Source organism: Natrix helvetica, assembly GCF_964273705.1.
Source record: "Natrix helvetica genome assembly, chromosome: 1".
In the NCBI taxonomy this organism is placed as follows: domain Eukaryota; kingdom Metazoa; phylum Chordata; class Lepidosauria; order Squamata; family Natricidae; genus Natrix; species Natrix helvetica.
Genome location: NC_138548.1, coordinates 8,072,503 through 8,088,070, shown reverse-complemented (window position 1 = coordinate 8,088,070; position 15,568 = coordinate 8,072,503). Strand labels below are relative to the sequence as shown.

The window sequence follows — 15,568 nt, the reverse complement described above, 5'->3', positions numbered from 1 at the left end:
CTTGGTGGTTTTCTTGCAGACGTTTCCTTACCCAACTAGGTAACGTCATCGGTGCCGCAAGGGTTTGCAGAGAGGAGGAGGAGTGGAACAGTAAAACGACTTGCCTCCAGATGTTGTGGCTGCTCCACCACTGGAGGTTTTCAAGAAGAGATTGCACAGAGCTGAGGTGGTGCAGTGATTAGAATGCTGCTTCTGCTGACTGCCGGCTGCCAGCAGTTCGGCAGTTCGAATCTCACCAGGCTCAAGGTTGACTCAGCCTTCCATCCTTCCGAGGTGGGTAAAATGAGGACCCAGATTGTTGGGGACAATATGCTGACTCTGTAAACCACTTCGAGAGGGCTGGAAAGCATTATGAAGCGATATATAAGTCTAAGTGCTATTGCTATTTGTTTGAAACGGCATAGGGTCTCCTGCCTGAGCAGGGGGTTGGACTACAAGACTCCAAGGTCCATTCCAACTCTGTTATTCTGTTAATGCGTTGTTAAAGCAGCCCCACGCCCCCTGGCCCCATCTCATCCATTCCCCTATTTGCAAAGTCTCCGCAAGACTCCTCAACAAGTCTATGAATGTCAAAATTGGATCCCAAGACAAAACGTGACAAAGATGGATGCTTGGATGGGTAAAAAGTCCTTTTCCGGTTTTCGGCGCAAAACTGGATTCCGTCTGCAAGCTTTTGGCTAAGGAGGAATGAAAATTTGCTGTTGACAAAATGGAACCGGAATGGGAAAAAATGGCTGAAACACACACACACACACACACACACACACACACACAGAGTCATCTGAACCCAAAGGCAAGCCGTAGGTGTGTGGAATGTTTTTTTTTAAGTGTAGAAAACTGCAGATTGTGGTTCAATTAACTTTCGTTTATGCTGGACAAAGGAGAATCCGATGGCAATTGTAGCTTTCCCTACAGAAGACCGAAGTCTCATATTTGCACTTATGCTAGACGCCACCCCCCCCCCCCCGCCAAACCATCTCTTTGAAAATATCTCAGGACTGGAAATAGTCTCAGAAGGTACTAATTAAAATTATTATTATGATCTTGGGACTAGGTAACCAGAAATAGACCCGTCTCCTGGCGGGGAGGGGAAAGGGTGATGGAGAGAGAGCCCCCAAAGCAGAAATATAATTAAGAGAAGAGAGTCTCTCTAAAATGATCTCGAGATTGGAAAAACCAAAAAAAAGAACAGAAGCTGAAAGAATTAAGATAGGCAAAGGAAAAAAAGGGGAGGGGGGGGAAGAAAGCAGCCGCTTAGTACTATCAGCGGTGTGGCATTATCGCCGCATGATAGGCCCTGTAATGAGCAATCCATGAGCAGCCAAGGAACGCGCAAGGTTGGAGGAATGCAAAAAAATGAAATTAAGCACAGGGTAAACATCCAGACATTACCTGTTAGTTACAGAGACACTCGTGCTGTGCAAAGAGAGATTGGGAGGCTGCGTGCCGCAAGGGTTTGGGAGCGGGAGGAGGGAAGAGCTCAGCTCAGCTAGCCAGGAGACAAGATCCCGAAGATCCAGGACACCCTCGAGACCCAAAGGAGGAAGCTATGTCAGAAGCCGGCTTGCAAGCAGCCAGATGGAGGAGAACGGCACACTTCAAGCATGAACTAAAGCAAGGGTCTCCAACAGAGGTGGAATTCAGCCGGTTCGGACCGGTTCACCCACACCGGTAGCCCCGCCCAGGTTCTATTTCGTCCTGTTTAGGGGGAGTTTTTTGAGCAAAGCGCAAGGGTGGAATAGCCGGGCGCACCCGTGGACGGAGCGTGTGCGAGCACATTTGCAAACTGGTAGGGAAGGGAAGCAAAAAGCACCCCTGGTCTCCAACCTTGGCAACTTTGAGCTTGGAGGACTTCAACTCCCAGAATTCCCCAGCCAGCTTTGCTTTTGACCTCCAGGCTTTTTGTCCTCCAGGCTCAAAGTTGCCAAGGTTGGAGACCCCTGCACTAAAGGGTGGGGTTTCTTGCAGAAAGAAGACTACATTCACACAATAAACTGGGAGATTTTAGCCTACTGCACATAAGGCAGGGGTGTCCAAACTTGGGAACTTTAAGACTTGTGGACTTCAACTCCCAGAATTCCCCAGCCAGCATGGCTGGCTGGGGAATTCTGAGAGTTGAAGTCCACAAGTCTTAAAGTTCCCAAGTTTGGACACCCCTGACATAAGGCATTTTACGTATACAAGCCATAGATCCAGTTTGATCTAGGGACGAAGGCACCAGATGAGAAACCAGAAGACGGAGCGTTCTGTCCCTGCCTTAAGCACGAAAGCCAGCTGGGTGACTTTGGGCCAATCCCCACGAGACTGGGACTTCTAGTGCCACCTTCAATGAATTCAGAATAGAGCTGGAAGGGACCTTGTAGGTCTTCTAGTCCAACCCCTGCTCAAGCAGGAGACCCTGTACCATTTCAGACAAGTGTCTTCTTAAAAGCCTCCAGTGATGGGAGCACCCGCAATTTCTGGTGGCAAGCTGTTCCACCGGTTAATTGTCCTCACTGTTAGGAAGCTTCCAGGTTGCTACTCTCCTTGATTGGTTTCCATCCATTGTTTCTTGTCCTGCCTTCAGGTGCTTTGAAGAATAGGGAGGGGCGATGGGTGCTATTTGAGCCCTTCTTTCCATTCCTGATTCCCAAGTCCTCAAAAGCCCTTTGAGGCCGTTGTCCCTTCCAAAGGGGGGGACATTGAGTTGTAAATGCTTCCTGTGTGCATATAAACGGAGAGGGGCAACTGTGACCTCAACCATCTCCTGCCCACAGAGGATCAATCCATCAGAATAGAGCTGAAGGGGACCTCGGAGGTCTTCTAGTCCAGCCCCCTGCTCAAGCAGGAAACCCTACACCATTTGAGAGAGATGGTTGTCCAGTCTCTTCTTAAAAACCTCCAGTGATGAAGCACCCAGAACTTCTGGAGGTCTTCCACTGGTTGATCGTCCTCACTGTTGGGAAGTTTCTCCTTAATTCCAGGTTGCTTCTCCCCTTGATTAGTTTCCTTCCATTGCTTCTTGACCTGCCTTCAGGTGCTTTGAAAAATAAATTGACCTCCTCTTCTTTATGGTTGCCCCTCAAATACTGGAAGACTGCTATCATAGCTCCCCCCTCCCCCCTGGTCCTCCTTTTCTCTAGACCAGCCAAACACCAAATCCTGCAACTGTCCTTCCTATGTTTGAGTCTCCAGGCCTTTAAATCATCCATTGAACAGCAGTGAAAATTTGGGGCTCAGTTGTGGCCATAAGCTGAGGATTACCTGTACTTCCATTTTTGTCATTGATTGGAGTCGTCTGTTCTTCGGTCGGCTTCTTTGTCTGCCGATTTAGAGAATTCTCACCATCTCTTATCTCTGCTTGTCATTCAGCCTTAATAAGGGGAACTTGGCTGGGGATTTCCCCAGGCCTGAATGCAGATGTTGGTCTGCGGGAGTGTGGGAGGCTGATAATATTGTCAGGCAGTCCTGGGACCCTTAAAAGGGACACACAGGGTCATCTGAATGGCATAAGCCAGAAGAGACAGCCGGGATGTCGTGCATTCGGAGATTTAAGCCTTGGGAACCACCAGCAGGCAACTCAAGGTATTTCTGGAAGGCTGAGACAATCGTCATTTTGTACCCAAATTCTGGCTGGTGGCAAATATTCAAAAGTCCAATGTAATAAACATCCTTCTGGGGTTTATTAGGCCATCCCCAAGCCCAGAGGTTCGTTAGGGTTAGAGTTAGTATTGGGGTTAATAAATCATCATCATCCTTTAGGCATAATATCCAAGTTTTAGAAGAGGAACAGAAAATCAGAATAAATGGAATGTTTTCATTGTACTGGAAAAGATGCTCTTTTTAGTTGATTTATAAATGACCTGGAGTTTGAGAGATAAAAATGGCCAAATTTGCCAGTGTCGTAAATTCTTCAAGGAGTTAAATCGGAAAGCGGTTTCAAAAAGTTCTAAAAGACTATCTACATGCTGGGTGAAATCTGAGCTGCCTGGAACTGATGGATCAAGAAAGGGACATAGCCTGTTTCACAATTATTATTATTTTTCAGGGGGGGGGGGGGGGAAGGAAGCGAGGATTCGGAAGCTACAACTAATTTAGGTTTTAGGTTGCGCGTGAGAAACTATCCCCCTGAACCAAAAGGTTTGGGGATCTCGGCTGTATAGTAATGCCTTATTTTGATTGTGATGCTTCTGACATGAATAACAAAGAAAAACAGAGAAGAAATGGTAAAGAACAGATTTCTGCACTCTAGCTACCGGTAGTTGCCACTACACGGGTAAGTAACTCTCTCTTTTTTTGAGCTACACGTGGTTGTCCCAAGAGGCAACTGGACTTTCTGGTTTTTTCTTTGAAGGCGTTTGCTTCTCATCCAAGAAGCTTCTTCAGCTCTGACTGGATGGTGGCGAACGGAAGGATTTAAGCTCCTTGCAGACAACTGGTCATTTGCATCCTTTGAGAGGGTCGTTGAGGCCGCTTGCTCTGTGTCCTCAGGATCACCTGAGTGGTGGAAACGGGGTTGGAGCCCAGAGGCGGTATTCAGTCAGTTCTGACAGGTTCTGGAGAACCGGTAGCGGACATTTTGAGTAGTCTGGAGAACTGGCAAATAAGGCCCCACTGCCTCCCAGCTGATCTTCTTTTGTTGCCCTCAACAGGAGAACGGAGCTGGGAAGCAGGTTTGTGGGGTAGGGAGGGAATGGGGATTTTGCAGTAACCTTCCCCTGCCACACCCACAAAGCCACACCCACAAAGCCACGCTCACAGAACCGGTAGTAAAAAAATGGTGGAGCTTCCTTGGAGCTGTTGAAAAAGCACCTTTGGGACAATTATGACCAGGATGAGTGAGAATCTCCATAGACGACACAGGGTGGGTTGTTTTTCAGATTTTCCCCTTCTCAGTCTAAGTCTACAATCCAGCTATCCACAACGTCCATCCAGAAAGTTCGGACGTCACACTAGGTTCAGCCAGCAGAGCCAATGCTCGAGAATGATGGGGAAGACCTCCCTGAAGAATTGAAAGCATTTCATTTAATGCTCAGGATGAAATATCGCTTCCTTCTCTTCCTTTCCAATTCTTTCATCTATCTGGACCGATCTGTAAGGCAAGAGGCTGCCTTGCTTGCTTGAAAGACTGCAGGTTTTAATTACATCCCAATGTAATCAATAGATTCGTTTGCCGATGCTTGCTTTTGGCCGACTGCAATTCTAAACGGGGGCCTTCGAGGTACATCATGTTGTGTCACAGTTAAATCACTCTGGATAGTTAGCCAGCTGCTCATTTGGACTCATTCGGCTTCCTTCAGTTATTCCAGGGCCTGCCCTTGATTAAGGAGGTAATTCCTCCTCCCATTTACACGTGGACGTATGACTGCCATTGAGGTTTCCACTGCTAAGCGAGACAGTTGTTAAATGAGTTATCCTCCATTTTACGATTTTTCTTGTCACCGTTAAGTGAATCACTGCAGTGGTTAGGTAAATCACATGGCGATGAAGCGAATCTGGCTTCCCCGTTGACTCCGCTTGTCAGACGGTCGCAAAAGGGATCACGTGACCCCAGGACATTGCAACGGTCGTCAATACATGCCTGTTGCTAAGTGCCTGGATTTTGAACACCTGAGCGTGGGGACGCTGCAACAGTCCTAAGTGTAAAAAAAAAACCAGTGCTAAATCACTTTTTCCAGTGCCGTTGTAACTTTGAACGGTCACTAAATAAATTGTTTGTTGTAAGTCGAGGACTGCCTGTACCTCAAATCACCCGAGGCCATTCGTAAATGCAACATCCTCCAGCCTCGTGCTCAGAATGGCATTGACCACCAACGTACACCTGTGGAACTTTACTGGAATGGGCCTTGCAGAAGTTTAGCCGACTTTCCACCCTGGTTGGCTGCTAAGGAGAGCGAGGAAAGCAGAAACCTCTACGGCGCAATCATTCCATCTGCGGTCTAGCCAGCTCTAGAAGCCAACACGACCTGCAAATACTCAGCAGGCCAATTTTCTGTTAGATCACTCTTTACGAAGACCTACTTAGCCGTTTTTTTCTTTCCCCCAATCTGAGTAGCAATAGCCCTTAGACATCTATACTGCTTCATAGTGCTTTTACAGCCCTCTCGAAGTGGTTTACAGAGTCAGCCTATTGACCTCCAACAATCTCGCCCCTCATTTTACCCACCACGCAAGGATGGAAGGCTGAGTCAACCTTGAGCCAGTCAGGGTCAAACTGCTGGCGGTGAGCAGAATTACTAGCCTGCAGTTCTACATTCGGACCACTGTGCCACCACAGCTCTTAGCATCCTGCAACAGTCGTAAAAAAGTCAGGGCACAACTCCCTTAACAACTGTCTTGCTTAGCAGTGGGAATGTCGGGGGTCAGTTTTGGTTGTAATTCCTCTACTGATCAGAAAGGGATGGCAGAAAACGGCAGAAACCAGAGAAACGGCAGATTCTTGGAGAGAATCTGAGGCTCCAGAATAGAATCTGAGGCTCCATCTCTTGGGAATACCAATAGCAATAGCACTTAGACTTATATGTCGCTTCACAGGGCTTTTATAGTCCTCTCTAAGCGGTTTGCAGAGTCATCCTATTGCCCCCAACCATCTGGGTCCTCATTTTACCCACCTCAGAAGGACGGAAGGCTGAGTCAACCTTGAGCCTGGTGAGATTCGAACTGCCAAATTGCTGGCAGCAGGTGATCAGAAGAAGCAGCCTGCAGTACTGCATTCTAACCACTACACCACCGCGGCTCATAGAGCTGAAAGGGAACTTGGAGGTCTTCTAGTCCACCCCCCTCCCCAGGGGATCAGTCTGGCCGGGTTCCCAAAACCTGGGCCCTTGACACGTGTAGCGGAAGAGCCCACGTCCTGCTAATACTGATGTTGGCCCCAAACCCCGAAACTTGCTTTTAATGAGCTGATTGTTTAAATTCCCCTGTTTGTTTGTAAAGCAAATGGAGACTGCCAGAGTTCACAGCCCTGTGAGTTATTAATGCTGCTTCTTTCAGGCAGGCCTGGCGGTAATCATTCAATTGCAGCACATAATTTGCCAGCCAGAATTAGATGAAATGTTTCAAGATGCTGGATAGTTTGACCCTGTGTGTGTGTGTGTGTTTGCGCGCGAAGTCAGCAAGATTCTTCCTTTTTTTTGTTAGAGAGGGGAGAGGACGGAACTTTTAGCCAACTAGAAGCGAGCGCTTTTTTTTTTTTTAAATCAAAACAAAAAGCTTGTTTTGGGAACATGAATATTTATGTATTGCTTACATTTTATTTTAATGGAACTCGCAACTTATAAAACACGGCCAGTATTAAAAGTCAGAACTGCTGCACTCTCAGCAGGCTGCTGGGGGTGCATCACAATCGTTCAAGGAGAAACTAAAAGAACAAAAAAAGGAAAGAAAAACCCACCGTGTTATTATCTGAACTTCGTAGCAGTAGGTAAATCTCGGGACTGTCGAGGAGGAAGAGAAAGGATTTTTAAAGCGGGGAAAAATAAAACTTCGCCCCGCCACCTAAATAAGGAGGGTACATCGAGGATGGGTGATTTAGTTATTTTCAAAATATTAGGCAGAATTCAGTACCCTTCTGCTGTTGCTATAACGTGCCTGAGTCCGACCAAGGAAAAAACTCACTGCTGTACACTTTGGGCAGCACGCGTACGAGCAAATGAGCAGGAAATTAGATTTGAACTATCAGATGCTCACTGAAGAAAACGCATGGCGCAAAAATAACGGCGTAGCCTGCCTTATCTCGGTATCGCTCAACCTTGGCGACTTTTAACATGCCGGCTGGGGAATTCTGGGAGTTGAAGTTCACGCATCTTAAAAGTTGCCAAGGTTGAGAAGCATCGACTGTCCTCATCACCATCAGCTTGTGACAAAAAAACAACCCTATCACAACAGAGAGATGCGGTGGCTCAGTGGCTAAGATGCTGAGCTTGTCTATCAGAAAGGTCGGCAGTTTGGCTGTTTGAATCCCTAGCGTAGCGTAACGGTGTGAGTTCTCGTTACTTGTCCCAGCTTCAGCCAACCTAGCAGTTCAAAATCATGTAAAAATGCAAGTAGAAAAATAGGGATCACCTTTGGTGGGAAGGTAGCAGCGTTCCATGCGCCTTCTGCGTTTAGTCATCCGGTCACGTGACCACGGAGACGTCTTTGGACAGCGCTGGCTCTTCGGCTTTGAAACGGAGATGAGCACCGCCCCCTAGAGTTGGGAATGACTAGCATATACCGTATTTTTCAGAGTATAAGACGCAGCGTTTCCCCCCCCTAAAAGAGGGTGAAAATTTGGGTGCGTTTTATACACCGAATGTAGCTCCACCCACCCACCCACCCGTGGGTTGTTTATTGTTTGTTTGTCTGAATTGGTAGCACAAGCTACTGTGTATAAGCAGGAGGCTAACCCCACTCTCTTGTAGTGCACTGATGATGTTACCTAGTTGGGTCATGAAACGTCTGTAAGAAAACCGCCCAGCTCAGAGAGTACCAAGGACCGCACAGTTCAGCCCTAAGCTACAAATATTCCCTTCTATTGGTATTAGAAATCCTACTCTTAACTCTACTCTTACTCAAGACAAGCCAAACCATGGTGCCTAGTGCAACGAGAGGGAATGAGTAAATAGGATACAATGAAAAGAAAACAGGGTGACATCTTGCCAACTTCCCCCTTCCTCAAGGAATCTCTGCCCATCAGGGCTTGTTCAGTAATTTCAGGCTACAGCTCCGATGGAAGTGTGGTGGGTGGGTGGGGTTGCCCAAATGTCAGTTGTTTGTGAACAAACCTGGATAAGCACGAAATTGCTTTTAATCTCAGAGCTTGTTGTTGTCTTGCAGGCACTGTGGTCCTTCAAGCTCTCATCAGAATTTCCATGAGAAACTGCTGTGTTTGGAAGGCCAGCAGGGACAAACCGAGATGTTGTGGCTTTGAAAACCTGGACAAACCATCTCACAGTGTATTTGTGGGCCGTTGCCTAAAGCTGCCCAGAGTAATGGTGGTTTAGATTGTAGCTTCAAAGCAAGGAAAGAGCGTAGACACTTCAAACTCAGAATTGCTTCAAAATTAAGTGGCGTGATACGCTTTCCTTACACAATTGAGTCCCCCGTCCCCCCCAATGATCAGAGCATTAAGATCTTCTCTGGCCCCTCAGGCCAAATTCTAAATGGCCTGTGCTACCTCAAGCTGGAGGAATAAAATCTTCCTTTTTAAATTATGCAAAAAGCAGAAAAGGCAGACTGGGATGGGGTGGGGAAAATTGTCCTTTGATTAAAAGCGCTATTTTAGGCCCAATTCCCAATTTATATACCATATTTTTCAGAGTATAAGACGCACCTCCCCCCCCCCAAGGGAGAAAATCTGGGTGCGTCATACACTGAATACAGCATTTTTGACCCCGCCCCCTTCACCAAAATAGCCGTGCAGAGGCTTTGGGAGGCCTGCAAAGTGCTCCTGGGGGCTGGGGAGGGGAAAAACCAGTGAAAAACGGGTTGCTTTTTGCTCGGTTTTGCCCCCCTCAGCCCCCAGGAGCGGTCTACAAGTCTCCTAAAGGCTATGCATGCCCCTTTTTGGGGGGGGCAAAAAAGGGCCTGTTTTTGCAAAAACCGGGCTATTTTTTGCTCATTTTTGCCCCCCCCCCAGCACTTTGCAGGCCTCTCAAACTCTTTCCATGCCCTTTTTCACAAAAAACTAGGCGTGCAGAGAGTTTGGGAGGTCTGCAAAGTGCAAATCCTTTTTTTAAAAAAATTACCTCTTTGAAATCTTGGTGTGTCTTATACTCCGGTGCGTCTTATGCTCCGAAAAATACGGTAAATGGAAATAAGGCGATTCTTACAGACCTGCGAGTCTCCTTCAGAAGATACTGTGTTGTGGTTTGTGGTTAATTGTTTTTCAAACTAAACATGCTTAGTTACCTGTTCACTGTGTGGGATGACTGAAAGGAGGCGGGGCCAGAATACAGGTAGTCCTCCACTTACAACAGTTCATTTGGTGCCCGTTCAAAATTATAACGGCCCCCCAAAAAGCGACTTATGACCGTTTTTCACACTTGGGACCATTACAGCATCCCTGTGGCCACGCGATCAAAATTCGGATGCTTGGCAACTGACTCATATTTATGACGGTTGCCCTGTCCCAGGGTCATGTGATCGGCTGTTGGAACCTTCTGACAAGCAAAGTCAATGGGAAACCAGATCCACTTAACAACCGTGTGACTGACTTAACAACTGCAGTGATTCACTTTGCGACTGGGGTAAGAATGGTCATAAAATTGGGCTAAAATCACTTAACAAATGTTTCACTTAACAGCAGAAAGTTTGGGCTCCATTGTAATTGTAAGTCGAGGGCTACCTGTCGTGCATTATATAGAGATCTAGCATGTGGTTCAAGTCGTTTCTTTGTGGTCCCAAACACTTTCTAGTTGTGTGCGACTACAACTGTGGTTATTTCCAACCAGGGAAATCTATCTGCAGGGGAAGCCCATTTAGTCACACACAACCACAAGCCGTTCACCGAGAGCTAGGTTTGCCAACTTTGAAGATGCATAGACTTCAATTCCCAGAATTCCCCAGCCAGTGCTGTCCAGCTATTTCCTGATCACTTAAACCCACTGTCTCTTGCTCCGTCCCCTGAACTACTCTGGGTAGCTGTGCTCCATCTTCTACCCTGTTTCCCCCAAAATAAGACCTCTCCGGATAATAAGCCCAATCGGGCTTTTGAGCGCACGTACGAAAGCCCTCCCCTGAACATAAGCCCTCCCCGAAAATATTGCAACACAGCAGCAGCCATGAGGTGACCACCAAGTGCTTCTTTTGGGGGTCACAAGAAAATAAGACCCTGTCTTATTTTCGGGGAAACACGGTATATTTCATATATTTGAAGACAGCTGTCATGTCTTGCGCTATCTTCAACTGTGCTTCAGAAGGCATTCCTTCCAGGTGCTTTATCATTTTGGCTGTTCTTCCCAGGACATTCTGCAGTTTGTCAATGTTTTTCCGAAAATGCGATGCACAAAACTGGGCACAATCGTCTAGGCGTGCTCAGATCAACGTACTACAGAGAGGCCTAATCGCTTCTCTTGGTTCTGACAGGAGGCTTTCCTTGATGCAGGCTAAAAGGCTACTAGAGGAAGTTCCTTAAAGGATATACAGCTGGTCCCCGACATAAAGCCACGATGGAGGCCGTCTGTCATGGTTGTTAAGTCGTGATGGTTGTAAATCAGGTCATCCACGTGACTGACCTGATTTTAGGAGGGTTTTTTCCCCCCGGTGGCCGTTACATGAATCCTGCAGTTATTAAGCAAACCAGCTATGGGCTGGGTTTTTTTTGCCACAAATTAGAAGTAAATGGTGGGTTTGGGCCAAACAACCATGAAATGTGGTCCTTTGTCCCTGGGATGCTACCTATGGCAGTGAGTGCAAGCCAGTTATTGAGCCCCTGACATCCATACATGAGAGTGCCGTGGGGTGTGTGGGTGAGAGTAAGAGTAAGAAAGAGTGAGTGTGCGTGTGTGAGAGAGAGAGAGATAGAGAGATATAAAGAGGGACAGAGAGAGGGAGAGATAGAGGGAGAGATAGATAGATAGATAGATAGATAGATAGAGAGAGAGAGAGAGAGAGAGAGAGAGAGAGAGAGAGAGAGAGAGAGAGATTGATTGACTGATTGATTTCCAAATCCAGGTTGTAAGTACCAGATTGGAAAGGACAGTTGGAACTTTGAAAAGTTCTAAGCAACCCTTCATAAGTCTAGGTTGACCTCTATCTCCCTAATGTTCCACAAGCCATCCCAATTCAATCTAGAGCAAGGGACAGAACACCAAATATCAAGCCTTCCAGAAACACATATTAGAAAATAGACTACCGTTGGGGTGTGCAACATTTTGAACCTAAACTATCGCAAATTCCGTCTTGGGCTCCCCAAATGATTGAAACAGGCCATTTTGCATTTCTTTTGGGACTCAAAAACAGAATATTTGAAACCGGTTCAATTATTTTGAAACATTTTGCGAATCTCAAAACGGTAGCCATGACTCAGCCAGTATGATGGAGCGGTTGGAGGGTTAAAATAGAAGTAAGAAGCCCAAAATTCAAATTCTCTCTCTCTCTCTCCCTCTCTCTTTCTCTCCTTCCATCCCTCTTTCCTATTTCAAAGTGTTTGTGTGAAAGTGGGAGGGAGGGAAAAGACAGAACCACGTGGAATGTTTGATCTCCAGGCAATAAAGGAAAAAAAAACCATTAATTAATATTAGGTAGCAAGAGAAAAGTGACTGGAGCCAGCACCAGATCTATTTTAAGAATATCAAAGAGATACAACATTGTTTCTCTATCTTCTTTTCATTAACCACAGAAGGAACGCTTAGATGTACTTGTAATCTGCGGCATGGAACACAAGCCTGACATTACCTTGTCTGCTCAGGGAACACAATCCACACACCCAACCAACAATTGTTTGCAAGTTTTGAAACTTGCCCTGGGGAAAGACTTTCCCTCCTGTCTATTTGATTCTTTTCCTCCGGGATTCCCTGATGATCTCCTCCAGCGCTAAGCCTGGTTTCCCAGCGGAAGCAGAACTGGGAAATTAGAATTTGCAGGTGTTAAAGGAGGGAACCCAGATAAAATGAAATTTGTTCCGTGGGGCGGACTCTCACGCAAGGGAACAGCAAAGATCGGGGGATGTGCGCTCCGATCCAGCTCCAATTTGCAAGCCGTGGGTTGCAATGCACAATGTTTGTTTTTTTTAAAAATTCCTCTGCACGAGTCAGGAAAGGAGGCAGGAACTTACCTGGGTGGCCATCTTGCCATAATCGATCCATCGCAGGGTGGCGAAATTGGTGGATTCTGCGCAGTTGAATCCGTGGTTGAACCCAGCATGGTAGCCATAAGGAAAAGTAATCATGAATTCTCCAGCTTCCTGGGTGATCTGAAAAGAGAGAAGGGAAGAAATTTATGTTCCAAGAGGGCAGGAAGCAAGGAGAACAAGGTTTAAGGTAAAGGAAATTAAATGTACAGTCACCCTGCTTTCAAAGAGCAGCATACAATTTATACAAGAGAAATCCACAATATAAACAAATCATCTCTGACATACTGGCAAGGCTTGAGCTGGTGTTCAAGGAATGCTTCATGTATCTTCCACATCGTCTACATATCTTAGCAGAATACAGGATGGCAGAATTCGAAGGCACCTTAGAGGTCTTCTGGTCCAGGAGTCTTTTGGACCTCAGGGACCACTAACTTCATAATTTTAAATCCTGCAGAACACTAATACGATCTGCCTAATGACCAGCTGGGTAGGTGTGGCTAGGTAGTCATGTGACTGGGTGGGCGTGGTCAATTTCATGTCACTCACGTCAAGGGGCGCCTCGCCGGCCTCTACTCGCCCCTCCCCTCCCAGCCACTCCTCGCCTGCCCGCCCGGGCTCCTTAGGGCCCCAATAGGAAACAGTTGCTGGAGCTAAGCAGCCCCCGTGAGAAAGAGTTGGCAAAACGGCTCAGTTCAAATTGGATCTGGCCGAGAAGGAGGCTCAGCAGAAGCACCTCACTGAGGACTAGGAGCATAGGCTTTCCAAGCAGAGGGAAGACCTGTGGGAGTGCAAGACCAGGTACCGGCCCCTGGAGGCTCAGTGGGCTGAGATGGTCAGCCAGTTCCAGCCCATGATGCAGTCCAACTGGAACGAGGCCCTCCGGCTCTTTGCCACCAGCGGTGCTTCCCTCCAGCCTTCGCCCAAAGCCCCCCACCAGGAGGCTGAAGCAGACCCCAACTCGGAATTTCTGCCCCCCTCTGACCCACACAAAAAGACCCCGAAGGGGGAGATTCCCTGCAGCAACACAAGCGTTCATTGCACGGATCCGTCCCATCGGCCGTAGTTTGAGGACCCCTGGTTTAGCGCAATATAAAAAATGCAAATAATTCTTCTGCGAACCACCAACATTTTCTCGAGGACCACCAGTTGGTGACCGCTGTTCTAGTCCATCCCCTGTCTGAGCAGGAGACCCTGTGCCATTTCAGACAAACAATTGTCCAGTCTCTTCACCTCCAGTGTTGGAACATACAAAACACCTGAAGGGAAGTCGTTGCTCTGATTAATTGTTCTCCTTATCAGGAAATTTCTCCCCAATTCTAGGTCAGATCTCTCCTGGATACATTTCCAAGCAAACGTGGCTAACAGGATTATGGAAACCACTGGACTACTGCAATGCACTCCAAGTGGGGCTGCCCTCGAAGAGCATTCAGAAGCTTCAACTGGTGCAGAAGGCAGCAGCGCAAGCAGTAAATGGCGCCAGTTATTCGGGGCGTGTAACATCTCTACTCTGCGAGCGGCACAGGCGGCCGGCGTGCTTCTGAGTTCAATTCAAGGTGTTGGTTGTCACCTTAGAAGCCCTTCCTGGCTTGAGACTGGATTACTTGAAGGACGGTCCCTCCCAGATTGCTTTGATCTGTTTGATCAAGTACAACTGTAATCTCCTCATCACCGCCCCTTAAGAAAAGGTGAGGAGATGACAGCAATGGCTTTGATTCTGAAATACTGTATTTTTGGAGTATATGACGCACCTTTTTTCCTCAAAAAGAGGTTGAAAATCTGGGTGCGTCTTATACATCGAATACAGCATTTTTTTGCCTCCCGAAGCCCCGCCCCCTTCATCAAAATGGCCGTGCATACCCTTATGGAGGCTTTCAGGCAGCTCCTGGGGGCTGGGGAGGTCAGAAACGAGCAAGAAACAGCCTTTTTGCCCCCCAGCAGCACTCTGTAAGCCTCCATAAGGCTATGCATGCAAAAAAAATTGACAAAAAACGGGCCCGTTTTTGCAAAAAAATGGCTGTTTTTTGCTCGTTTTTGGACCCCCCAGGAACACTCTCCAAGGAACATTCTCCAAGCCCCCCCCCCCAGGTTATTCATGCCTTGGGGGGGGGGGGCAAATGGGCCCATTTTCATGAAAAACGGGCCATTTTGGGGAGGTTTGCAGAGTGCAAAAACTTTTTTTTTCCTTTTGGAAAGCTCTTTTAACTGATTGATGAGAATTACATTGATCAAATGCTGTGCCAGCAGAAACACCTCCCTATCTACTGGATTTCTCTCTCTCTATTTCGCTCTCTATCTCTCTCTATCTATCCCTCTATCTACCTACCTATCTTTTTTAAAAAATTGCCTCTTCAAAACCTTGGTGCATCTTATACTCCGGTGCGTCTTATACTCCGAAAAATACGGTAGGTTTGCGCAGTTGTAGTTACCGCAGCCAACAAGCTAAGCTCTCCCAAAAGACTAAGCCCCTGCCCATCTCTGAAATGGCACAAAGAAGGAGTCCTTTACTTACAACTATTCGTTTAGTAACCATTCAAAGTTACAACAGCACTAAAAAAAAGGGGCTTACGACCGTTTTCCACACTTACAAGCAATGAGGCATCCCCATGGTAGCATGATAAAATTTGAACAGTTGGCAACTGACTCATATTTATGACGGTTGCCATGTCCCTGGGTCATGTGATCACCATTTGCGACCTCCTGATAAGCAGAGTCAATGGGGAAACCGGATTCACTTAACCACCATGTGACTAACTTAACGACTGCAGGGATTCCCTTCACAACTGTGGCAAGAAAGGTCGCAAACGGGGGCAAAAC

General features: G+C 47.1%; 1 protein-coding gene across 2 annotated transcripts in view; it reads right to left on the bottom strand.

Annotated features, from left to right (window-relative positions):
- KDM4B (lysine demethylase 4B) overlaps nt 1-15,568 on the bottom strand; it is a 250,925-nt gene that overhangs the window by 101,942 nt on the left and 133,415 nt on the right. For both annotated transcript variants that reach the window (XM_081941246.1, XM_081941247.1), the window contains exon 9: nt 12,737-12,874. In XM_081941246.1, the coding sequence (XP_081797372.1) occupies nt 12,737-12,874 (138 nt within the window). The remainder of the gene's footprint in view (nt 1-12,736; nt 12,875-15,568) is intronic.